A 25284-nucleotide genomic window follows, 5' to 3' on the forward strand; every position below is an offset into this window, starting at 1 on the left:
GAACAAAATGTCCGTGGAATGTAAGCTTTCACTTCTCGTATTTTTAAGACGGAAGACAATTAATCCATATTGTCCAAGAAACAATACTGTCGTTCGATATCTGAATAGTCCTCGCTGACTTCTTATTTCGCTTGCCAATATCTGCAGTTGGGTTCAGAGATGCCCGTCCTTTCCCCTCATGCACATTACCGTACGATAGAATTTTTTTGCAAGCCGTAGCAACCCCGCCCGCCCGCGTCAGTTCAGCATCCCTCAAGAAGATGCTCAGAATTGGAGCAGCGAAATATCACCTGGTTCCGTCATCATCACGCAACGCCTGCAGTGGGAGGAGACGCACTGACGTTTCGGCCATTCTCTGCAATGAATAAGGCTTTATCCGTTAAATGTAGAAAGAATGATCGGCGCTGGTTTTCCAGTGTCCGAGCACACATAAAATAACATGAGCCTCTTTGTACAAATCCCAATCGATTATTTAATTATGCAAGAGATGCAGCTGACAATTGCAGAGTCTTCAACAAGGGATGAGACTTGAGGCAGCCATGGGAACATCAAAATAAGAGTGCGCGTTGCTTTAGTGTGAGAGATAAGTTTCAGAATCCGTCATGTACAATTCCTTGTCATTACTGTCGCCCTTCGACCTGGTGATGTGGCTGGTGATTTGGTGCTTTAAACCATGTGCATTTAAATGATAGATACCTAGATAGATAGACAGCTAGATAGATAGATAGATAGATAGATAGATAGATAGATAGATAGATAGATAGACGTATACTTGGGCTTTTTGCCCAACACCAGAAATCAGTCTAAATATGCGAGATAAAAAATAATCACAACCAATAATTATATTCCAGGCTGTTCTGTGCTCTCCATCAAAGATGAAAACAGACAGCTGCCATACTCTGAGGGACACTGTCTGCAGCTACATAATATTTTTTTTCAGAATATGAAAAGGATAACTCTTTCAGAGCATGGAAAACGCTCAATGCCAGGGAGCAGATGGACCCTTACAACCCACCCCCTCACCACCCACCCACACACACACACACACACACACACACCCCTCCCCAAACAAACACGACATGCTCTCCCCCAAGACTCAACCCCCTCAAAGCAGCTGCTGCCTCTTTTGTGTATTGAGACTACATCCCAAATTTAGACCAAATTTCATTTCATCATGAATACAACATATCCATCCAAGTATAGAATGTTACTGTCAGTTCCTCTCAGAACAGTGAGCCACTATTCTTACGCATTTCTTTTTTTCAGACTTCCACACCTGCTGATAAGCACTCATCTACTACATTCACTAGAGGCTTTGAAAATCACATCACCATTCAGTTGTTTGAGTTGTCTGGGCGAAGTTATCGCACTCAGTGCAAAGGCTGAGACACAGTTAATCATAATACGCTAATAATTCTCTTTCTCGTAGTTTAAATCAAACATTAATGAGCACTATAATTTTACGTATTAGGACAGATCAAAAACAAAGTCTTAATCAAAAGTGTTTAAAGATTACACGCACACTTTGTTGCTGGAGAGTGGTGTGCGCATTCTGCGTTACCTCTATTCGGGATTTTCTGTATTTAATTAAATAAGTGCTTAGTTGCACAGCATAAAATATATATTGTCATTAGGCAATTTGTAGGGGGATGAGGGGGGGATGCTGTCCCCCTTGTTAGCAAAATGACAAAAATGCTTGTTAACCTGACATCCCCCTATATACTCTATGGAGTAGTGTCAGTGACTATTGGGCCATTCCCCTTATTGGCCATTGGGCCATCCTCCCTGTTAAAAAATAACCAAATTACCTACTGTATATTGTGCCTCCCATATCTGTGACCAGAGGCCCACATTGCTTACCATACTCCAGCACACTCGCCTCAGCAAATCAATGGCTCGATCGTTAGCTTATGATGTCAATCAGGTATGTTGGAACACGGAGACGTCTGAAATATGTAGCGCTATTAGCCTTCACAAGCAAGTCTGACTTAGAGAGCAACGAGCGAATGAATGCCTCAGCGTCAAAAACGGCATAACATCGAGTAGATAAATAGACACCGTCATTGATTGTGCATAAACAGCCCTTTTCTTAAACAGACAGGTCCTTCCTGTCATTGACTCCTGGGGGGCCAAAAGTTTCCTGCCGACGGAGATGTATGCGTGAGTAATTAAACTACGCGTTTAAAAGGTTTTCGGAGATAAAAAAAAAAGGGGGATGAGATAGGGACCTGTTGAATGGAGAGGGAAAGGGGGAGGGGCCAAGTGGGCAGACTTTGACCCGTTGCGTCCTGACTGTGTCCTTCTGACACATCTTTCCGTCTTGCCTGTCTGACAGCTCGATCCATTCCCAGGCAGCCTCATCATGAAGGTTCAGTTTGCCCCTCTCGACGTCCCCTTGAAAAGGAGGTTGCAGACGGCTGCCGTTCTCCAGTGGGTCTTCTCCTTCCTTTGTCTGGGTGAGCAAACGTATTTTTGTGCGTTTGTAACTGTCTTACTCTTTGTGCAGGGCCTCTTGGCAGTCTTACTGACAGAAGAGAGAGACCTGTGCTGTCCATGCTACCCTGCCCATGGCTTTACCTCTAGTAAATACTGGGATGATCAATGCAGCTGTATTTTACAGAGAGAATATTTTTACTGTAACTATGAGATTGCATTCCAAACATTTCTTGAGGAAGCTTGATGTTCTGTGGAGAACTTGCTCCCCATACTACTGCTCTACAGTGCATTTTTAATGTGTTCATGCTGAATGGGTCTAACAAGAAAAGATCAAAAGTGGAAGATCTTCAGTAACAATTAGCTCTGCTCTCTTTACACAATTATCTATATTTGACTCACATTTTAGTGTCTTTATACTGTGAAATAGTCAGAACTGAGTCTCCTCACTCATTCTCTGATTTTCTTGCTGTTAAACAAATCTCTGATGGTAAAAAGTCATCTACAGTCTTTTTTATGATATGTTTTTGTGCCATAACCTGCTTATGATCTAACTCTCAGCCATAAACGAGAAAACTTGCCCTATAACCTTAGGTCTAACACTTTTCAAGATAACACCTTTTGCTCAATAACACTGACAAGTGCCATTGCATAAGCCGCGGAGAGCTTTGAAAGCACTGACGCTGTCTGATGAGGACATGAACTAATGACCGTGTGTTGGCGTGCGTGTGTGTGTGTGTGTGTGTGTGTGCGTGTGTGTGTGCGTGTGTGCATGCGTGTGTGTGTTGGTGTGTGTGCATGCATGTGTGCGTGTATGTGTTGGCGTGTGTGTGTGTGTGTGTGTGTGTGTGTGTATGTGTGTCTGATTTGTTGCTTATGTTATTTCAGCCCAGTGCTGCATTGCACTGTTCTTCCTCCTCCTGTTTACACGGTTTTGGCTAATCAGCGTGCTGTATGCCACCTGGTGGTTTTTTGATTGGGAGACACCATCACGAGGGGGCAGGAAGGTACCTTTCTTGTGCCGTCTGTCTGTCTGGAAGTATATGAGGGACTACTTTCCCATTCAGGTGAGACCTGCTGTCCTGGGTTGTGCAAATGCAGCATTTGTTGACTCACTGTGTCAGTGACCAGGGACCATGGTTTAAAGATGTTAAGTTTATGCTGATATGTAAGAGAGCAAGAGAGGTGGATAAATAGGAATGCAGAGTGAGGGAGAGCGTGAGAGAGAGGGAGAGAGAGAGAAAGAGAGAGAGAGGCTTTATCTTTTAATCTTTTTCTACCTCAGTGCACAGTAAACTTTCTCATCACTGCTAGTTTGAGGTTGGAGATGGGTTTTGTTTGTTTATTTGTTTGTTTTTTGTTTGTTTTTTTTCATAGCCCTGGCTCCACAGACTACAGCTATGAGACAGCAGTGGCAAACTGTCTCAGCCACTTCTATTTTAATAGTGTTTGCTGTGCACCCCTTCTCTCTCTCTCTCTCTCTCTCTCTCTATCTGTTGCTTCCCCAGCTCCCCTGAGCTTAATATCGACACTATTACTTATATTTGATCAACATAAGCAATACAACCTGAAGATTTTCATGCGTGACGTTATCGCAGACATCCGACTGAGAGCAGTCTTGTGTGCAGTCTTCACTACATCATAGTCAGTGTACCGTTGTCTACACAATGGGGCCACCTAGGGGCTAGACAGGAAAATAACTGGAATTTTAGGAGAATCCTGGACAAAACCTGTACCATTGGGTTTGATCAGAGTGCACCAACTTGATTAAGTGAAAAGCACATATAAAACAAATATAAAACAGGACATCTATCCTGTCTGTTGATTCTGTTTCACAGAAATGTATTTGCTTGGGGATAGCCTTTTAGCTCTTGAACACACTGTTGTTGTTTTATTAATGTATGACACTGTATGACACTTTAAGCCTTAAAATGATTTAACCAAGCCACCAAACCAGGACTCACATGGCACCTTGTAGGCACACTTGACATAGCTTTTTCTGTTATGTGTGGATTATGTGTGGATTATGTCATCATCAGATTAATAGAACTGCAACATATCCCAAGAATGACTGAAGTGAACTGTTGTGTCTCTGCTCAGAACCGTCTTCCACTCTTCAGACGAAGCTTGTGTAAACGTTGTGCATGTAGAACACACGCTGTCTTTTTTTTAATAAGGGTGAAATCACTGAACTGGTGGCATGACCTTTTTAGACTTTTCACATGTAATTATACAACTGTCATTTAAAAAAAGAAGAAAAAAGAGGGGGGGGGGGGCATGTAAACAATATTATTGCCCTGTCAAAACTCTCATATCAACAACCTCAGGGTATGTAATTGCATCTTTAAGTCCAATTAGTGTCATTCTAAAATACCTTTAAAAGTGAGATAAGCTTGACAGACTTTAGGAGTAAACATTGCTCTTTGATCACTCCGCATGGCGTTTCCACTCAATCACATTTTCACGACTGATCTTTGTTCCTCTCGATTAGATCTCACAGCTTAATGTACGTGTCTGTGATTTCAGTTTAGTTTTGTTTTGTTTTTCTTTTCCACGATGAGTATGAGGAGTAACATAGGGACACTGATCTGATTAATGATTGTGAAACGTTATCTTTCAGGCACAGAGACCCTTAGTACTATACTGAGCTTTATCAGAAGGTCGCATAGATATCTCCCTAAAATGGCTATTTGAACATGTCCTTAACAGTTCTCTGGATAGCGCTCCTCACAACGGAGACGCTACCTTTCTCCCTCACATCCAGGGCCAAGGTTAGTCCTGGTCAGGGGTTTACCTGATAAGCTGAAAAACAGCTTGATGTTCAAAACAACACTACTTTTTTTTTTTTTATCACGTCACCTCACAATAATCCAAATGTTGGTACTTCTTTCCTGTCGTTGTTTAATTCAGTGCCATTTCTGTGCTCTTTGCGGAAAATTGTCATTTTGCACCGGGCTGTTGTGATTGTATGTATCTTGAAGGTCATGTGTGGCGCTGACTCATTTTATATCGTCAAGAACACTTTCTCGTGAGAAAGGACCGGATCACACACTTTGCTTTTGGCTAGAATCGCGCATTCATACTTTACCAAGAAAATACTTCCCCAACGCACTCACAAGTACCTTAAAGAATTTGGGTTTATCCGTCTGTGTGCCAGAGCTGAAGGCGACTGAGCTGGCCAGCCATATGACTTCATGCATAATTTGGTTGACAAGAAGAACTGGTCCTGCTAAACAGAGCAGAGTGTTTTAAAGCAAATAATGGATTAGGATGAGCGGTGACGCGTTCACCGCCGTCACTAATCAGCTAATTACATCCCTCAGTCTTGGATCGAACGCTAGATCTGCAGTGCAGTAATCTCCTCTGAGACTAAGACGGCGACATGTGTGTAATGCCAGAGAATATGCAGTTGTGAATGTAGATATGGTTTCTTGGTCATTTTGATATGGCGTTTAATTTCGTTTTCTTTTCTTTTCTTTTCTTTTCTTTTCTTTTCTTTTCTTTTCTTTTCTTTTCTTTTTTTCTCCAGAGAATTACTCAAGCATGGGATATTTGATCATGGGATATTTGATATTCCAAACCTGGCTCTTGTCTTTTATGGCTGTCAGTGTTTGCGCTGTACTCCACCTGAACATACCATAAATGATAGCTGTAACCTAGAACATTATTTATTTATTTTTCCCCCAATAATTTTATCTACGTTCTTTGATTCATCTTGGTGACAAATTAGGAACCACACGCAAAATCAGAATCTTTTATCTTTTCAGAAACTGTGATTATATATGGTCAAAATAGATAGAAACCTGACTGAAAGAAGAAAAAAAAAAGAAAAAAAAGAAAAAGAAAAAAGTGAACGCAGAACCTAAGTGGGGGTTGGAGACAGCACATCCTCTGTTTGTAAACAGCAGGAGCGGATGGAACAGTGAGGGCTAATCATTAATCCGGAGAATCGCAAAAATTCAGGGAGCTGCTGGCCCAGAGATTCACATTAACAATGCCACACCACACAAAGGAACAGTGTTTTCTCTCCGCACACACTCGGCCTCCTTCATACTGCCGACCTCCAGTGTAAGAGAGAAATCTGTGCTGATCAGCGACAGACTTTCTTCCTTGGGGCAGAGGTGTGACTGCTGGCCAAAATTTGCCAGAATGATCCGGTACAGTTCACGTTAGGAGCATACATCATATTGCCCTCTTTACTGCAAATGGATTAACCTTTAAATGGGTCAATGGCAGGGTTCGAATTATGGTGAGGATTGGGGGGGGGGTATGACCTTCCCTAAATAAGACTTGGACTCCCCCAAAAGAAGTAAAAACAACAGTTGAAGGGGTGGGGTGGGGTGGGGGAGGGGGGGAACATTTATATATCCTATGCTGTATAGTCCTGGAGAAAAAGTTGACCCCCCCTGATTGTCACTGTATAATTCACACTCTGGTCAACGGCTCAGTTAAAATGAAAAAAGAAGAGGGAGAGAGATGTAAATTGAGAGAGGAGTGAAGAGAAGGATTAATCGAAAGCATGACTTTAAACCGTCCACAAATGAATAATTCCCATTGTGTCGGTCACTCAACACCACGGAGTGTAACTTGTTTTGCTGAACTGAAAAGTCGGTTGGTGGGTGTGATTGCCTTCGTGATCCTTGGAGTTCGGCGACCTTGAACTGCTCGACGACTCCGCAGCAGGTCTAAACAAGCGTGAAACTGCAGCTCTTTTGGTACGGCGGTACAGTTCAGCATTGCATATCTACCGCACGTGATCGACAGCCTTTGACACCATCCCCTCTAACCTTAAGCAGAAGGGATCTCTCTGTTTACCTGTCCAGCACATGTCATGAGAGGACCCGGTCAAAACAAGATACGGACAGTAAAAACAGCAGGGTCTAAATGTTCAAGTACAACGTTATAATGAAGCATTGTTGTTGTTGCTATTGTTGTTGCTGTTGTTGTTTTGTTTTCACAATATTCATTTACAAAACTAATAAAGCGTAGTAAGTGTCATAAAATGTGAGCTGCTTATTGTATGTCTTAAAAGTGCTATATTACACAACAACATCAGTGAAAAAAAAAATCTTTTTGCAACTGAATTTGCTTGGATTTAATTGCATAAAGGCATGTTCTTTCAATTTCCGATTTTTTTTTGTCAAGTCATGTAATTGAGGATCAATTCACAATTAATTGTTTTTCATTGCACATGGGTGTATTAATTTCTAATGTTTCAAATGAAATCGTAACTGCTATGCCTTTGAGTTTGCCTACGCAGAACAACACTAAGTTTGAGAACTTGACGCTTGTTTCTCTTTGTCCCTATCCCAGCTGGTGAAGACTGCCGACCTGGACCCCAGAAACAACTACATCCTGGGCTTTCATCCTCATGGAGTCCTAGTAGCTGGAGCCTTCACTAACTTCTGCACTGAGGCCACAGGCTTCAGTAAGCTGTTCCCCGGGCTTAAGAGCCACTTGTTGATGCTTCCATTATGGTTCAGAGCCCCCTTCTTCAGGGACTACATCATGTGTGCCGGTGTGTAAACTGTGCTTCCCTCCTCCCAAGCCCATGAAAGAAAAAAAAAAAAATTTGTAATGTGAATGCAACGTAAATTCGTGCTGTAAACAATGAAAAAAGATTGTACGGAACGTCATTCTTAAATATGACCGACCGTCTTCCCGTTTTTCGTTTCGGGACCTCTGTGTTCCAGGACTGATCCCATCAGACAAAGAGAGTGCCAGCTACATGCTCACTAAGGAAAGGGGAGGGACAGCTGTTGTCATAGCGGTGGGCGGAGCCCCTGAGGCTTTGGACGCCCGTCCAGGTGCCTACACCGTCCTGCTGGCCAGTAAAAAGGGTTTCATCAAGCTAGCAATGGAACATGGGTGAGCAGAGAATGCATTCCAAATGAGCTTTCCAAATGACTACTGTGAAATGATCTAACCTCTCCCACGGGTACTGCCAAATATCTGCTGCAACTCCATCAGCCCATTTATCATTGTGTGATATTAGTACCCCTGCTTGTTCTTATCTGTGGGTCATGTTCTAAATTACAATCCTTTATGACATATCAATTGCAAGGGGATTTTAGAGTAATCTGTGGACAGGCTCCTCTCTGACACACTGGAAAACTCCTGTTTGATGATGAAATATCCAGTGTTGCATTTGAAACCAATGTTCTGTGATTGTCATAACGATTATGCCATAATCAGTTCTCTGTGTCCTCATAATCTGTCCTCTAGAGCCCATCTTGTACCAGTTTTCTCTTTTGGGGAAAATGAAGTTTTTGACCAGGTGGACAATCCCCGTGGCACCTGGCTACGATGGTTGCAGGACAAAATGCAAAAGATCATGGGCATTTCCCTGCCTCTTTTCCACGCACGAGGAGTTTTTCAGTATAGTTTTGGCCTTATGCCATACAGAAAACCCATCTATACTGTTGGTGAGTCACTTTTACACAAGTCTACCTGTCTGTCACTGTTTTCCCTCAATTTGTCAAATCTCTCCTAAGTTCTTAGTTGTTTGCAATACGTCCTACAATAATCCAGAAGCATCCACTCTAAACCTGCCAGTTTTCTTTTTAGTTTAAACACAATGAAATGCATGGATTATAACATAAAGAAATATGTACTATACCCTTGCAACAATGTTTGCAAAGCTCCTACATCTGCCTGTCTTTTTGAATCTATTAATAGCCATTTCAATGTTTCACGTATCACGATCAAATTAGGCAACGCTGGCCTGTCCCTGAACCTTAGAGGAAAAGGTGCCATGGTCCTTGGTCTCACCTTCTCTGTCCTCTGGCTTGGCCTGAAACAGCATACAGCTCAATCATGTTCACAGACAGCTTGTGCTGTAGCTCATCTCTTATCTAAATTTTTTTTGGCTGCTTCAACTCGTCCAAAGCATTGCAAAAGAAAAAGAAAAAGTTTCTCTGAGTTTCAGGGTTCAATACTGGTATTTGCCTTTAGCAATGCCACATCTGCAAATGTAAATCAAGGGTTCATGGGAGAGAGAGCGAGACAGAGAAAGAGAGAGAGAGAGCGAGAGAGAGAATTGTTTGAATTGCTCGATACAGTTTGACATAAAATCTCTTACAATTGGTTGCATCAGTTAGAAACTCAAGCAGCAGAATAAAAAAATGTTAGCGCTGATGAGTATGGTCTACTGACGGCTACGTTTTCTGTCTCAGTGGGTAAGCCAATCAGAGTGGAGAAAAATGAGAAGCCTACAGCTGAAGAGCTGGACGAACTCCATCAACGCTACATGGATGAACTCAGCCAGTTGTTTGAAGAACATAAGAGCAAGTATGGAGTTCCTGAAAATGCACATCTGAGCTTCGTCTAGTTCAGACCTGGTCCACCCAATACACTGCGGGTCTGCTGTTCCAAGATGGGCGTTCTGAAGGTTCCAGATCCTCTGTTATCTCACTCAGAACTCCCGCTCAAAGGCAATGAGTTACCATTTCAGATCCAACCAAAGGCCCAAAAATGTGATTGTATAAAGCAGAGTTTGTCAGAGCCAGTCCAAGGAAACCACTTGATAACTCAGTACTAAGTCAGTACGACTACACTTGATAACTCAGTACTAAGTACTCAGTACTAAGTCAGTACTACTACACTTGACGCTGTATCTCTCTTACACACGTATTAGCTCAATAAAGTTCATCATTGTAAAACTGGCGAAAAAACAAAAACAAAACAAAACATAAATGTCTGACCAAGTGAATTCCTTGGCCTGAAATTGAAGAGAATAGGTCTTAAGTTTACATTTTGTTTTGTAAAATAGTAGAATAAACATGTATTGATTTGCTTATTGCAACGAGAATGCATTTCCTCTGGTGCTTTGACAGTGTCTAAGGGTTCTTAGACTAAACAAGCCATGTACCCTGTAACAGTTCGTGTACTATATAAAGCATGCTGTATACCCTGTAAAAATGTCATATACCACATAAAACATTTCATATATCATGTGAGTGACTCTTTGAAAGAGAAAATTGATGTTCTGCTATTTTGGTGTTAATGAGCAACATTGATTAAATCACCCGTTGTGAAGCAATACCCTGTCCCATATGGCTGGGATATGAATAAGCATGGGGCCAGATCCAGGGGTGTCGGTGCTGTGTTGCGCTTTGCTTAACTATGACTCTAAGTTTTTAATTTCATTTTGAAAATATTGAACTAATCAGAGAACGTTCTGAGGAGCTTGTTATCATGAAAATCAATTTGCTGTGTTTGTTGGTCAAAAGAAAAGAAAAGAAAAGAAAAGAAAAGAAAAGAAAAGAAAAGAAAAGAGAAGAAAAAAGTATGAACTGCAGTGGGATTATTCTTCATGTCATGTTATCGCATGGATTATGTCTGTGGCCCACTTTTCTTACAGACCCTAATTTCGTCTGAGCATCCGTTGTATTAAGGCAATGTTCCAGTTCTCAGGATCTAGTAGACTGCACACATTTGTTACTGCCTGGCACCAACACACCTGGTTCAAAAAGCCAAGGGCTTGGTAATCAGTAGATAAGCTTAATGTGCTGTCTCGTGGACCTTCAGGGCTAAAGCTGAGAAATACTATGATACAGCTGCCAGTCACGGAATTAATATATTGACTGTTTTTTTTTTTTGTCATTGTCAGGAGGTTGTAATATGTCTCTACATTGCAGCGAACAATGTAATATGAGAATAAAGTGATATCTGTTGTCATGACAACTCTTGATTCATATGAGAGACACATGATACAGGCGGGGATGATCATTCAGCTGCCCTCTTGGCTCATTCTGTGCCAACTCATTGCATGGTTTGCCTGCCTGGTCTCTTTCACAACGCACGCTTTATGACTGATGGTAAACCGGGACCTACTTTATTTCCAAACTGGCTGGCTGACCTTTCTTCCCGACACACCCCCAGTGGCCAGTGGCCAGTCTGCTGTCCCCACAGAGCTATAACTGGCTTCTGACCCCCCCCACGCCCCCCCCCTCCAATCCACAACAAAGGATGGATGAAGTAAGAGAGAGATGGAGAGAGAGGGACAGAGACAGAAAGAGAGAGAAAGAGGGAGAGAGAGGAAGAGAGACAGAGAGACATGACACTGACATTGAAAGACCTCATTCTAACTCAACATTTATATTTTGTACAACTTTATACCTTGTGTCTACAACGTGCCTGTGCCACTGCCTGGATCGAAATTCTTATCACAGAACTTACAAGATAAATGACATTTTTTAGTCATAATCATATTGTAACACAAGAACCATACATTACACACAGTATACAACGGATGACTTCACAAAGGTCGTTAAAAGATTGCTCAAGGTATTGACAAGGAAGATTCTGCACATTGCTTACTGAAGTTAATGAGGGTATTTACAGAACAGAGAACAAGAGAAAGACAGAGAAATGGTGGGCAGAGAGCAAATCCTTTGAACCTCTGATTTCTTGGCATTTTTCTGTTGTCCATACATTGTGTATGGGGATACATACACAAAGTGTGCACAGGGGGAATAAGAACTAGCAACTTTGCCCTCTTGACAAGGCTGACATACTGGCTGGCATTGCTGGCAGAGAGGATAGAAATTTCATGTCCTCTGATAACCCCTAGAGTATCTATTTTAAGTCGTCAAATAGAACAAGAATAATGACATGAAACTTGAATTGGTTGCTGGAAGTCTCTGCTTTGTCCTTAAGGTGAAATAAGAGGATTTCAGCAAATTAATTTCTTCTCTCACAGAGTCTCCTGATCTCCCTGCGTAGAGAAGCTGAGTGTGACTTTGGCATGTTCTAATTTCTTTTTTTTCTTTTTTCAATTTGATTTATTTATCAAATATATACATAAAATATTTTCTTAACTTGATGTATCTCCAAAGTTAATTCACCAGTGTTAAATTGACAAAGAGAGTGTATATATGGGGCCATGAATTTGCTGTGTCATAGTGAATTGTTAATGTTAATAATTATGAGTCAAAGGTAATTGGAAAGATTAATTGTGTTTTTTTTCATCTCCCTGCACTGTCATATGTGAGCATATGTGTGTGTGCATGTGTGTGTGTGTGTGTGTGTGTGTGTGTGTGTGTGTGTGTGTGTGCATACATATATATATATATGTGTGTGTGTGTGTGCATACATATATATATATATATATATATATATATATATATATATGTGTGTGTGTGTGTGTGTGTGTGTGTGTGTGTGTGTGTGTGTGTGTGTGTGTGCATACATATATATATATATATGTGTGTGTGTGTGTGTGTGTGTGTGTGTGTTGTCTTCAAGAGGAGGGAGTTTGCTTCTTTATGTGTCACATACTGTGAAAACACCTGCTCTGTCTTTTATGTGTTCATCCCTCAGGTCATTTGGATTTTATCACTAGTGTTTTATGATGTTAGATTCCTCTGTTTCAAAAGAGAAGAAGAAGAAAACGAGGAAGAAAACAGCTGGAGTCAGGCTCTGTGGCACAATGGATAGCTGGACCTCTAGCTGTTTCGGGCAGCCGTGGTATGCCCAACATCCACAGGCTGTGTGCCCCTGAGCAAGGCACTTAACCCTAATGCTCCCAACATCCACAGGCTGTGTGCCCCTGAGCAAGGCACTTAACCCTAATGCTCCCTGGGCGCAGAGGAATGCCACTGCTCCTGTGTCTGTCGTGTGTTCACTACTGGTGTGTTGGATGGGTTAAATGCAGAGACAAATTCACTGCTGTGTTTGTGCAATCACAGAGACTTTACTTTAGTGTGATAACATTCTGCATTGGAACAGAAGAAAAACAGAAGATAAGCAAAAAAAAAAAGGAGGTTACAGAAAGAGCGAATGCAATAAACATACATGATGAATATATCATTGAACACATAGTAGCTCATACAAGACAGGTTTGTTTGCTGCTATGAATAATTTGCTGGAATACTGGAAATAAGGCTTATTTACAGTTTAGGACATTAAATTATTCGATTAATTTTTATCAAGGGTATGAAGTACAAGTGTAATTTAGTACAGGCAATGTCAAGATTCACACTGCTATCACTCTGGCAATATCTTATCTTCTGCAGTGCTTTGCAACCACTGAAAATAAAGCTGTTAGTTTTCACAGGTATAGTCTGTCCTGATCAGCCATGTCCAGTTACTGTAACTGAAAACAATTTAAACAAGTTGATCCTGACTGAAAATTTCTGCCCCAGTTTTTTTTTTTTTTTTTTTTACCAAATATTATGTTAAAAGCTGTAAATTATTGCACAGCAGAAACAATGGTGTGACTAACCCTCAGGCTCTTTAATGTCATATCTGCACTGAAAGTGTTAGTATGTGTTGTTTTGTGACTCACTGGTACAAAATACCCTTTTGAATGATATCAGATCAGTGCCAGCGAAGATCATTTTCTGTAAGAGATACAAAGGTCAATGCTTATTCAGCTGATATCAGCCAAATGGACTTTTGATATTGCTCCACATACAGTACAGATCACATTTTATTTGGCCACTGCCAAGTGTCTAGACTTCGGCTCTTTCCTCATTTGTACTTGTTTGGCCGGATTGGCTGGTCGGTGCCATCTAAAGTACAGATCCCAGCCATATTCACCAGCCAAGATATTAGTGGTTCACAGACTGAAAAGTTATTTCCTTTGAGCAAGAACCAATGAGCAAACAAATTGTTTGTATTGTGACTTCTTTTTTTTTGGGGGGGGGGGGGGGGGTTGGTCATTTTACCTGCATTGCTGAAACAAATATTACCAAACATCAGGCAGATATTTGTGCATTTTAGAGGCATCACAGGACCAGAGAATCAATAGGATCCTTTTGTTCAGCAGAGTTTTGTAGAGGACATGCCTTTTTGAAATGTTCTTTTTTTTCAGGATTAAAAAAAAAAGACAAGTGCAACACATTACAAATACAACAGACAGCTTTTAATCCATATTGATTCTTTGCCTGGCTTGGCACAAGGAAAAAGTTCAAGGTCAGTGTCAGAAAGCTCTATCCAGGGCAATTAGGATTGTGCTATTTGAGAGTGGGACATTGAGCAATCCTACCAAAAGCTTTATCCCAATCTGATATTTATTCACTGTCTCCAACACAACGAGTGACTGAAGGATACCTTTTTGTTCTATATAGTATTTCCCCTGTTGCTACATGGTATGGTTTATTCAAGGGTCTTTTTTAATCGTTATTCTTATTGATAAAAAAGTAATTGACAACCACTCGCCTTCGTATTAATTCGGAGGGAAGAGACAGTGACCTGAATCTGATTGCCGACAGTCCAGTTTGTCCTCTTGAACCTGTATATAAATCACAGCAAACTGTGCTGACCAAAGGAGCCAGTAAGGCAGAGAGAGAGAGAGCGAGAGAGAGAGAGAGAGAGAGAGAAGAGTTTAGTTTAATCAAAACAGTGAGACCAATTTACATTCATTTTCACGAAAAATCTTTTAATGCGCAATTAGTTCGCTGGTGAAATGGTAGATTATTTTCTCAATTTGAAGGATTAGATTTTCAGTTTCAGTGGGAGCTGGACAGACTGATTGGAGAACAGCCAATTCGTGAGACTGATACCTTCATTTACGCTCCTCCTCCAGCCGGACTTAAATGTCTGCTCAGTCCGGGACGGTGTCGCAGTCGGAGGCAGTTATGAGAGGGATGCTGTAACGTCAACCAGCTTCAAGCAGCAAGTATAGTGTACTTGTGTTTTTCAGTTATCTTTTTTTCTCCCCCCGGTGGCTCTAATATGAAGACCATACTTGCTGCGTACTCCGGTGTCAAAAAGGGTAAGAATATTTACTCTTAATCTTTTTAACCACCATTACAAAGATTAAATAATTAAATTGTAAGCAGGGTTCGAATTACCCCCCCCCCCCAAAAAAAGAGGTAAAAACAACTGGTTGGGGGGGACGGGACCTCGAAACATTTATATATCCTATGCCATATATCTTGGAGAAAAAGCTGACCCCTCCGATTGTCATTGTATAACTCGCACTCTGATTGTAAGGAATAAGTAAGCTCTCAAGGTGATAACATTTAGTGTTGAAATACATCGCAGTAAGAGTTTAAATAAACTTTAAGGAGTTTAAATATTTTTTCTAGGAATTCAAGTTATGCACATAAATGATGTTTCAGTGTTTTGTTGTATGTGTAACAGAATACATGTCGCCTCCCGTCGTTTCGCAGTGTATTTCACTCTGACACTGTTAAAAGGTCATACAGCCGTGTCTCTGGAATTACAGTTTATCGATCGACCTACTAGTTGCAGAACTCTTACGTAAGCTCGTGGGGATAGGGGCAGCGCTGGGCCAGTGCAAGGGATCTTAGAAATACACACAAATACCACTTCATGAGGAGACGTAATTAGCTTCTGTGTCTTAAAGTACAGATGAGCCGTAGAGGTTATTGTGTTAGGCATCAGTGGTGTTTATTTTCAGCTGGCTAAGATGGGATGAAGTGACTTGTGATCAGGATGTGTCCAGTGCTCACTGAGCCCTGTGCTGTTCTTCCTCTGTGCTGCTATGTCTCCCCTCTGCGTTTACTCTTATGGCTGCTTAGACCATGGCGGGGCTTAACCTGCATTTTAGTTTGAGTGGCACGGTCGTTAGTGATTTCGTAGATTAGATTTTTTTTTTTTTTTTTTATTGAGGAGACAGTTAAGAGATGTGAACTGGTGTTGTACCGGCGTGCATTTAAATGTTTCATGAACATGCTGCCCAGTAAATCTTGTTTTGTTGTTATTGTAGTTGTCTCGTGCTGCATTTTTTGAGAGGGATTTTAAGGGATTTATCTGTTACGTTTAAGACAGAGATTAATTCTTGGTACCTGATTAAACAGTGGAATTTATTGTAAGTGCCACTTGGATTTAAGAGGAATTGAACAATTATTTCTCCCTCTGAACCACACATTAAGAGGCCCCTTTTTATCAGGGACAGAACAGCATGTAATTATTCTTGGAATGGATTTTTAGATTTCGAAAAGTTAGAAGTTAACCACAGCTGAATTCCTGTTTGACTGAGAACAGTGACTGGTGCGAGCCATCAAATGTGCGACGTACGCAAGCGTGCTGGTGAATGTTCTCCTCTTTTGTCTCTTCCAGGCTCAGGGTCCAGCATCCTCTCAGCCTTAAGAGACTTGCCATGGCCATCCCGATCCAAGATGGAAAAACATCTCCAGGTGATCTCAGTTCTGCAGTGGGTTCTCTCTTTCTTTGCTTTGGGTGAGTGACATACGACCAGCCTCACTGCTTAGGTCTCAGGTTTAATACATAGGCTGCACTGAAACCAAAGGTGTCTTACAGGGCTTGAGATCTGGATCTTGCTCCATTATTTCTGCCCCCTACTGCCATGTCACACTGATTTGTCGCTTTGATCTTCTTTCCTTTGTTGTTGCGCCGGCTTTAACCTCATTGTTTGTTTGGAATCAGTGGATAATTGGATCAAGGCCTTGAATCAAGTTCTTTACTGCCCACCAGGTGCTGCCTGTACAGTGCTATTGGTCTACATGTTCTGCACTGACTGCTGGGTAATTGCTGCTATGTACACGACCTGGCTAATTTTTGACTGGAACACCCCTAAACAAGGCAAGTGAAGTGAACACCAGTGCAACAAGATAGGGGATGCACCTGAAATCCATGTTGTATAGGACAGTAATGAAAATGTCTGGAATGTGATGTACTGTTTTTTGAGGTAGTGGTCTTTAAACAGTCAGCCACGTTACAAGTTACAGCACACCGAACCTTTACCATGCTTTTATTATGCTTTCGGTAATTTGAAATATTATCTATTTGTCACAATGATGTAATGCAGTAAAATGTATATCTACATCATCTGTAAGCCTTTATACACATATAATACACACATTAAAATAAAATGTTTGCCATATATTTTTATATATATAGATAATTTTTAAATGTTTTTTTTTTTAATACTTTTTTATATTTTTAAAATTTCTCCTCGCAGGAGGCCGCAGATCCTCTTGGGTGAGGAACTGGACTGTCTGGACATATTTCAGAGATTACTTTCCAATCAGAGTGAGTATTTTTCTCTTCACACTCACAAATCTCTATGTCGACAATCTTGTGTCTTATTAAAGAAAAGAAGTTTTGATTCAAATCGAATATCCACGTAAAACTCAAATAGATATTTTAATCAGTTCGTCTGTCATTGTCTCCAAGTACTTGATTTATTTGGCAGGCCGTTGATGACTGTAGTGATTAATACCCGTGTTAAATCAATTACCCTCCTCTCAAAAGTGAGGGATATTTGGGTTAATGAGCAGACCATTATCATGTTGGAACGACTCCTAGTGGAACAGAGATAAAGATAACAGTATCTTACTGTCCGCCATATCAGCTGTTTGCTCCACCCCGTTCCTTGTTCCTCCAAATTGCTTGTGTGTGGAGCAGAGGAAGGAGAGTATCACCTTCAGCTGCCTGTACTCTTGTAGACTTTGCACATTCTGATAGAAGGAGGCTTACTGCTGAGTGGATGTTTTTTTTTTGTTGTTGTTGTTTGTCTTGTACATGTTCCTCAGTACCTGGAGACAGAGTTCAGGCTTCACGAACACAGGCCACCACACGCAAACAGAGATACTGTCAGACAGATTTCGAAGTCTTTTCTGTCATGTCAATATGGAAATATCATGCTAAATAAATAAATAAAAAATTTTCCACATTATCAACATATTCTTTAATGAGATTATTGCTTCAGAGTGATTTTGGTCATTCTACTGGTTAGTCAAAAGTAGAGATTATTCTCTCATCCGCGTGATATTTTTTTAAACACAGGCTTTGAATATAGGAATAGTGTAGGAATGGCTATCTTAACTGACTCAAAACTGGTAGCAAGATTGGATGTCAGACTAATGATATCATAATATTTAGCATTATCTGCTGCCTGAAACATATAAGAAAAGTCATTTAAACTTTCATAAAGGGCTGATGACTAATAGATAGCAATCACCTCCAGACTGTAAATGAACTTTGAACAAATTGATGTTACGTGCTCTGTGCTCTGTTCCTTGATGAAAACATGCTTTCGTGGCACACAGAGAAAAAGGAGGACACACTCTCTGATAAGCAGAAGACGATTACCGTTGATGGCATTTTGTTCTGGCTTACGTGTTATATGCTGCGTGGATGAGACAAGATGCGGTAAATATGATTGGCTGAGGATGTGACTATCGCTTGACTGCGTGGGCGCAGACTAAAATGCCTTTGTGTTTTTTTTTTTTTTTTATCATCAACGAAAGGGCCTGTGATATTATTCTTCTCTTTCATAACGCGGAATAAAATGCTATGCTTAAGCTCAGCTGCGTATCACAGACACCAAACCTTAGTTTTCCAGAGTTTACCCCTGGGCCAAAATCTCAGTTTATTTCCTAAAGCGTTATGTACCCAAATCTGCCAAACCATCTCGGTGGAAACCATAAGATCCCTGAGATCTTAATCTGCTAATGTCATTACGTAACCTTCCTGTTTGATTAGCTGCTCTGTGTTGTCCAATGCGCACAGCCTACAAAGCTCTTAGCTTCTGTACATAATCTGTGTGCACACATTCAAGTTCCTCCATGAAACCTGTGTTTGCCGTTTGCTTTTTTTAACTGTGAATGACCGCGGCCAGTTGTGACTGTTGTGCCCACACACTGTTGTGTCCACTTTCACCCCTTTACAGACACACACACACACACAAACGCACACACACACAGACACACAATTAAGTGTCACACACTTATTGGTGGAGTGTGTTCAGTCCTTATACACAGCTAATCAGTGGTACCCTGTGTGTCAAGACACAGCAGATAGGACTGAGAGCAGAGTTCCTTTATGACCCATTGTTATTTTATTACTAGAGTTAAGAGATAGATCCTATCACGGCTGTTCGTGATAAATGCGTCTCCACTCCAGTGAAGTAGATTCTGCGTGAAAACAAAAATTTACCCTGGGCCTTAATGATTATGATCCTCCCACTTCTATTAATTCAGATGGCTTACGTGACCTGGTGAACGTTTTTGACATAAAATGAGACAACTTAGTAGCAACAAACAATGTTTATGGCTTCTAATTTATCTGATTACATACAATGTAATCATATTGCATGTAAATACTTACATACAATACCTTATGGTATCCATATATACACACTTGTTTATAAATGCTTAACTTTTATTTGGTATAACAAATCAAATTGAAGATTACCGATATTTGAAGTAACGTATTCTCTCTGTTTGTCTGTCTCCCCCCCCCCCCCCGTAGCTTATCAAGACCCATAACCTGTTACCCAACCGAAACTACATCTTTGGCTATCACCCCCATGGAATCCTGTGTTTTGGTGCCTTCTGTAATTTTGGAACCGAAGCCACGGGATTCTCAGAGAAATTCCCCGGGATTAAGCCATCCTTGGCCACCCTGGCCGGAAACTTCCGCCTTCCTGTGTTGAGGGACTACCTGATGTCCGGAGGTAAATAAAAAAAACCATCATTACTTCAGTTTCAGTCACAATTCTGAAAGAAATAACTCTTGTCTCAGAAAATACCTCAATAAAGACCAAAGAGCTGCAGCTTTAATACAGCATATATACGATTTTAAAGTCATGCAGTGAAAACCCTGAGCAAAACCTCTCACATTCATTAACAAATAGTAGAACACGAAGTTCTCTTTTTTTTCCCGAGATGTAGTCAGCATTTCTTCATGCTCCTCAAAGTGCTGATAAAAGTGTGCTTTGGACACTAGAAACTAATCTATCGGGGGAACTCTAAGCACTGACCTATGGTACGACAAACATGCTCTTGGAGACCTGTATGTGTTGATGTCAATACTGTTGAAGGACATCTTTTGAAACTGGCCTTGTTTGCCTATTGATCTCGCTTCTACAGGCTATGAACTCCTTCTTTATTGACCGTATTTTTATCCACAGTTAATCTTTTTCTATCGTTATTTAGTTCCTCTTAAATTTCTCTACGCTCCCTGGAACTGTGTGAGTTAGTGAGGTCTCCAAAACCCATGACACATACCGTATCTCTCTGTTTGTTTTTTCAGGTATCTGCCCTGTAAATCGGAACTCTATCGACTACCTTCTGTCGAGCAACGGGACGGGTAACGCTGTGATAATTGTAGTTGGAGGAGCAGCAGAATCCCTGGACTGCGCCCCAGGCATGAATTCTGTCACCCTTCAGAATCGCAAAGGCTTTGTGAAGCTTGCCCTCCAGAAAGGGTAAGACCAAAAACAGTCCAAAACCCTCCACACGTAGTAAACTGTAGCAGAGTATTACAAGCGTATGCTATTTTAGTGACTGAAATAGGGTTGTACAAAATCACAAGTCAAGATCAAGATGTTTTTACACTGAGCGGCAACTGCGTAGGCTTTTCTCAATGAGAGCTTTATAAAACCAACTATACTGATTAAGGCGATACAGCCGGTAGACAACAATGCTTATTTATTATGGCATTATAAATCGCCAAAATGTTCCAAGTCTAAAGAAGCTTAGAGATTAATGCAGTGCATTTCAGGAAAGCAAAATGAATTCTGCCACACTGGGAAGACGTATTGCTAAGAAAACGGTTGCGTTCTTCCCGAAGGCTGAGTACAGCGTTCTGCTCGTGCTACAGTAAATACTTAACGGTTTTAACACAAAAAAAAGGCCACACTTTCCCCACCGCAGAGGTCTTTAACCTGCAAACGATGGGATCATTAAGTGTGTTGCAAGAGTGTGAAGTGTTAAACGCACAAGTGAAGGACATGCATGCATTGGACCCATAGCGTGTGACTTTGTCTCTCAGGGCCGACCTGGTTCCCGTGTACTCCTTCGGAGAGAATGAAGTGTACAAACAGCTGATCCTGGAGGAGGGCTCGTGGTGGCGGTACGGTCAGAAGAAGCTGCAGAAGTTCCTCGGATTCGCCCCCTGCCTGTTTCACGGCTGTGGACTTTTCTCCACTGAGTCTTGGGGCCTGATGCCTTTCTCCAAACCCATTACCACCGTAGGTGAGTCAACAACGGCCGGTATGAGTAGAAAAGAAGAAACGTTCTCATTTCTATCTCATTTTGTTTCCTTCACAGAGTGTTCTGTCCTGATATGGTGATACACTCATATACTAGATTACTATTTGCTCCAGTAGATAATCTGTTTCAATAAAATGAGAGAATAGTCTAGAAAATAGCTTTTAATAGCACTAGTTGGAAATACTCAACAGTGCTCAGCAGCATACAGTCTACAATCAACAGTGCTCCTGTTTAGGTTACAACAGGACGGTCATAAATATACAACTGAAGGACTGTCTATGAGTTAACAAAACTATCCATGGTCAGTATTTACCCTCAGCTATATCAAACACTAATAAATAGTATTTCACTCATTCCACGTGACTGTGTTTGTACTTTAGGGTTTTTTTTCTATTTGAGTGTTCTTAAATGAGTCGATAAACAGTTTCTTTGCGTTTCTCTCTCTTACAGTGGGTGAACCAATCACTGTGCCAAAGATTGAGAGCCCCAGTCAGGAAGTGGTGGACATGTACCATTCTATGTATATCACATCCCTCAGGAACCTTTTTGACAAGTACAAGACCCGTTTTGGCCTTAAAGAGACTGACACCCTAGAAATTCGTTGAAACACGAAAAGTAAAAAAAAAAAAAAAACTCCACAACAATACAGAGAACTTTTGGCAGCTGCTCAAGACAAGTCTCTCCACTAAGAAAGTGCCTGGTCATGAGAAGATGCATTGAACAGAAACCGTCTCCATGTACAAATATATATATATATATATATATATATATGCATATTTATATTCCCAGAGTCTCAGTGTCATTCAGCATCTGGGTTTCAATACCTTTGAGGGAGATGTGTCAAGAGTTATATGCCTTCAGTGGATTTCTTTTCTCTCTGTCTTTGGGAGATTATCCATGTGATCTCATATTTTACAATGTCACAACTGTTCCCACATTTTATCTGAATCCCCCCCAAAGAGACATACATGTGTAAGAGAGCTTCAACAGTTGTCCGGTGATGCTCACGTGTGTCATTATTAATCCTTGCCACTAGGTGGCAACAGCTGATCTTTTTTCCCCCCCCCCCAAAGAACACAACCAAGTTCAGAGATACTGTGAATTTTACAGTGTGACTGAACTATTGTTTCAGCTCACCCTAGCATTTTTAAAGCATGAGGATACACTGTCATGTTTATTTTGAAGGGCTCTGATTCAAATCAAGTTTTTTTTGGTTTTTGTTTTGTTTTTGTTTTTTGGTTTTGCACAAATAATGCAATAATGCAAAAGTGTTGCTTCTGAAAATAGTCACCGCTGTGGTTTTATGTAGCCAGAGAGGTAGGGAACCCTAAAATATGCAAATAACATTATCTACTACGTTTCATATAATGCTGACTTCATTTTCCATGTTAAATGAATAACAGTACAATAGTGTGGCATATTTACCTTACCCCTATCAGTCAAACACGATCGATTTGCCGGTGACTTCCCAATGCAGAAGACCTTTGCAAGACTCGGTTGGTGATGTTTTAGAGTTTACAGCAGTTTCCAAGCCCTATTACCATAAAAGTATTGATCATTTTCTTGAAGAGACCACACAAGTATTAGTTTCTTAATTAAAATGTTTAAGAGCCCTCTAAATGAATTACTATGTTTTTTCAGTGAGTGCAAATGCATATATCTCCAGCTTCCCCTCATTTTCATGATCTCAACTGCTATTTTTCCTTCTGACAGTATCAGAGGCTTGATAGTGAAATCAGTTAGACTGGAACTCGCAAAGTTATTTTTTTAATTTAAATTTTTTTTTTGTTAAATCATATTGCTCTCAGTACAAATTTTGCCACAAGCCAAAACTTTTATTTATGTCCAGAATTGACATTCTCTGTTTTGCTTTTAAATCTCAGAGTCTAACCGAATTCTCAGTTTCAAACACACTGGGTTTTCTGTTCCCTTGGTCCCTGTTGTGGTAGTCAAAAGGAAAAGTGAAGGTCTTAAAATGAAATCATTTAGGAATACTCCATTTACTCTTATAGGCTTGACAACTGATACAGGAGAGAGAAATGTAAAAGATTTATCCCCTCAGGAATATATTTTGGAAACCACACTGATGCCTTATAAGGGAAAAAGGAAAAACAACTTCCCATTTACATTGACGAGAAAAAAATAGTGTCGCTTGACACTGTTTTTTTTGTAGCTTTTGTATTTTTTCAAACATTTGGAATTTATGTCAGTACATTACCTGATTTTTTTTAGTGATTGATGATTTTACAAAATGTTATATAAAGTGTACTTAAGTTTGGATAACCATTTTAATGTCTCCTGAAATGTTTTTTGTGATGACTACATCGAACCAAAAATGAGATTGGTAAATGGGTGCAAGTAATGCAATTGAAGTGGTTAGTGGAAGTGTATATGACAGATTGCTTCAGGCTTCAGCGTGGTCACTTTCTGCATTTAAAAGTTTGACATGTGCCTTTTGAGTTCATGTGCAATAAACACATATCTCACAGTGCAACCATCTTGGCGATATCTGCTATTTGAATTTCACTTGTTTATTTTAAGACTGGGATAACTTCATTCAGTTTTAAGGAAGGGAAGTCTTTATCACATAGAAGATATGTTGAAAATGCAGTAAAAAAAAAAAAAAAGAAAATTTCCATATTTTTACACATACGCACAAGAGCACAGGTAATCCTAGAACACAGTACAGAGCAATTATGCCTAAACTGTTTATTTGAATTTGACTTAAGACTGTGATGACATAATTCAGTTTTAAGGAAGGAAAAGCCTTTATCACATAGAGGATATGTTGATGACACAAAAATGCGGAAAAAAGAAAACTTCCATATTTCTACACACACACAAGAGCACAGGTAATCCTAGAACACAATATGGAGCAATATGCCTGATCTGTTTAACTGAGGATTCGTGACTTCGAAAGGATTGGTATCTATTCGCAGTGTCGGGCTCACTTTGTTAATATCAACAGACCCGTGGATTGGCTCACTTTTGCCTCAGATCAGGGAATCTCGAGAACAAAATGACAGATGTGAAACAGATTGAGTAACTTGCTTTAGGCTTGCAGAAAGCTTGGAATAAGCCTTCATTTACAATGTTAGGGTATTGCATTTTCCTTAATAAGATCAGACTTTGATTTCTGTGTAAAATTTGCATGATGAATGCTCAATGAGTATGGCACACTTTTCAACTTTCTGTTTCACTCTTAACAGCACTGATGATGCATATATACTTTATCCAGCAAAATATGACATAGTGTCAGTGGGTTGTGTGCTTATTGTGCATCGATAAGAGTGAGAATGGGATAATAATTTATAATGTCTGATAACCAATAGTGAAGTACAGTGTACCACAATCAGTTGGTTTCCACAATCCTGACAAGACATGACAATCAGTTATCAGAGAGGCCTAAGTCTTAACTCCCTTCTAAGCACAGAAGAGACTGATTGTACAAGCACACCTGATTCTTCAGATAATAGAGGCTGTGCTGAGCATTATGCATTGGATATGTCAAGTTTTACATTCTCCCATTTTTACAGCAGATGGACTCCAGTCACTGTTTTCACTGATGCATGATGATTCTTACATCTCTTAAGGTACATCTATTAAGGTACAAGAGGAGATAAATAAAAAAAACACGAACGCAGGAATGCAGTAGTACATCGTGATCCCAGTACTGTGTTTTTTTTTTTTTTGTTTGTTTTTTTATGTGGTTTTGTCACAATTATTGCAGAATGCTAGGTCATCAAATCTGTCCAAACCGGATATAGCTTCTCTTTTTTTTTCTGGTTTCCTGGTGCACTTGTTCACAACGTATGATAGTAAATGTCAGTGTTAGCTACAATGCAACATTGTATCGAGTGTGAACACACCCTAAGCCTAGCCTCTAAGTTCAGAAATGAGGTGTAATGTGGGGGTG

General features: G+C 40.4%; 2 protein-coding genes across 3 annotated transcripts; both read left to right on the top strand.

Moving 5' to 3' along the window:
• The first annotated feature begins 2362 nt into the window (after window positions 1-2362).
• On the top strand, window positions 2363-9763 carry mogat2 (monoacylglycerol O-acyltransferase 2). Its single transcript, XM_030792860.1, has 6 exons — window positions 2363-2456; window positions 3322-3500; window positions 7747-7951; window positions 8127-8301; window positions 8659-8858; window positions 9609-9763. The coding sequence occupies exons 1-6, from the start codon at window positions 2363-2365 to the stop codon at window positions 9761-9763; spliced, it is 1008 nt and encodes a 335-aa protein (XP_030648720.1).
• A 4975-nt stretch (window positions 9764-14738) lies between these two features.
• Window positions 14739-23863, top strand: dgat2 (diacylglycerol O-acyltransferase 2). Of its 2 annotated transcripts, XM_030793095.1 has the most exons (9): window positions 14739-14781; window positions 14966-15154; window positions 16468-16587; window positions 16843-16950; window positions 17330-17400; window positions 19624-19828; window positions 20407-20581; window positions 21148-21350; window positions 21819-23863. In XM_030793095.1, exons 2-9 carry the CDS (start codon window positions 15115-15117, stop codon window positions 21971-21973), a joined length of 1077 nt encoding a protein of 358 aa, XP_030648955.1. In that variant the 5' UTR covers window positions 14739-14781; window positions 14966-15114; the 3' UTR covers window positions 21974-23863. The 2 variants fall into 2 exon arrangements, with proteins under 2 accessions (XP_030648955.1, XP_030648954.1); XM_030793094.1 differs by having other exon boundaries at window positions 14739-15154.
• Window positions 23864-25284: the final 1421 nt, after the last annotated feature.

This window comes from Chanos chanos, chromosome 15 (genome assembly GCF_902362185.1).
Source record: "Chanos chanos chromosome 15, fChaCha1.1, whole genome shotgun sequence".
Classification (NCBI taxonomy): Eukaryota; Metazoa; Chordata; class Actinopteri; order Gonorynchiformes; family Chanidae; genus Chanos; species Chanos chanos.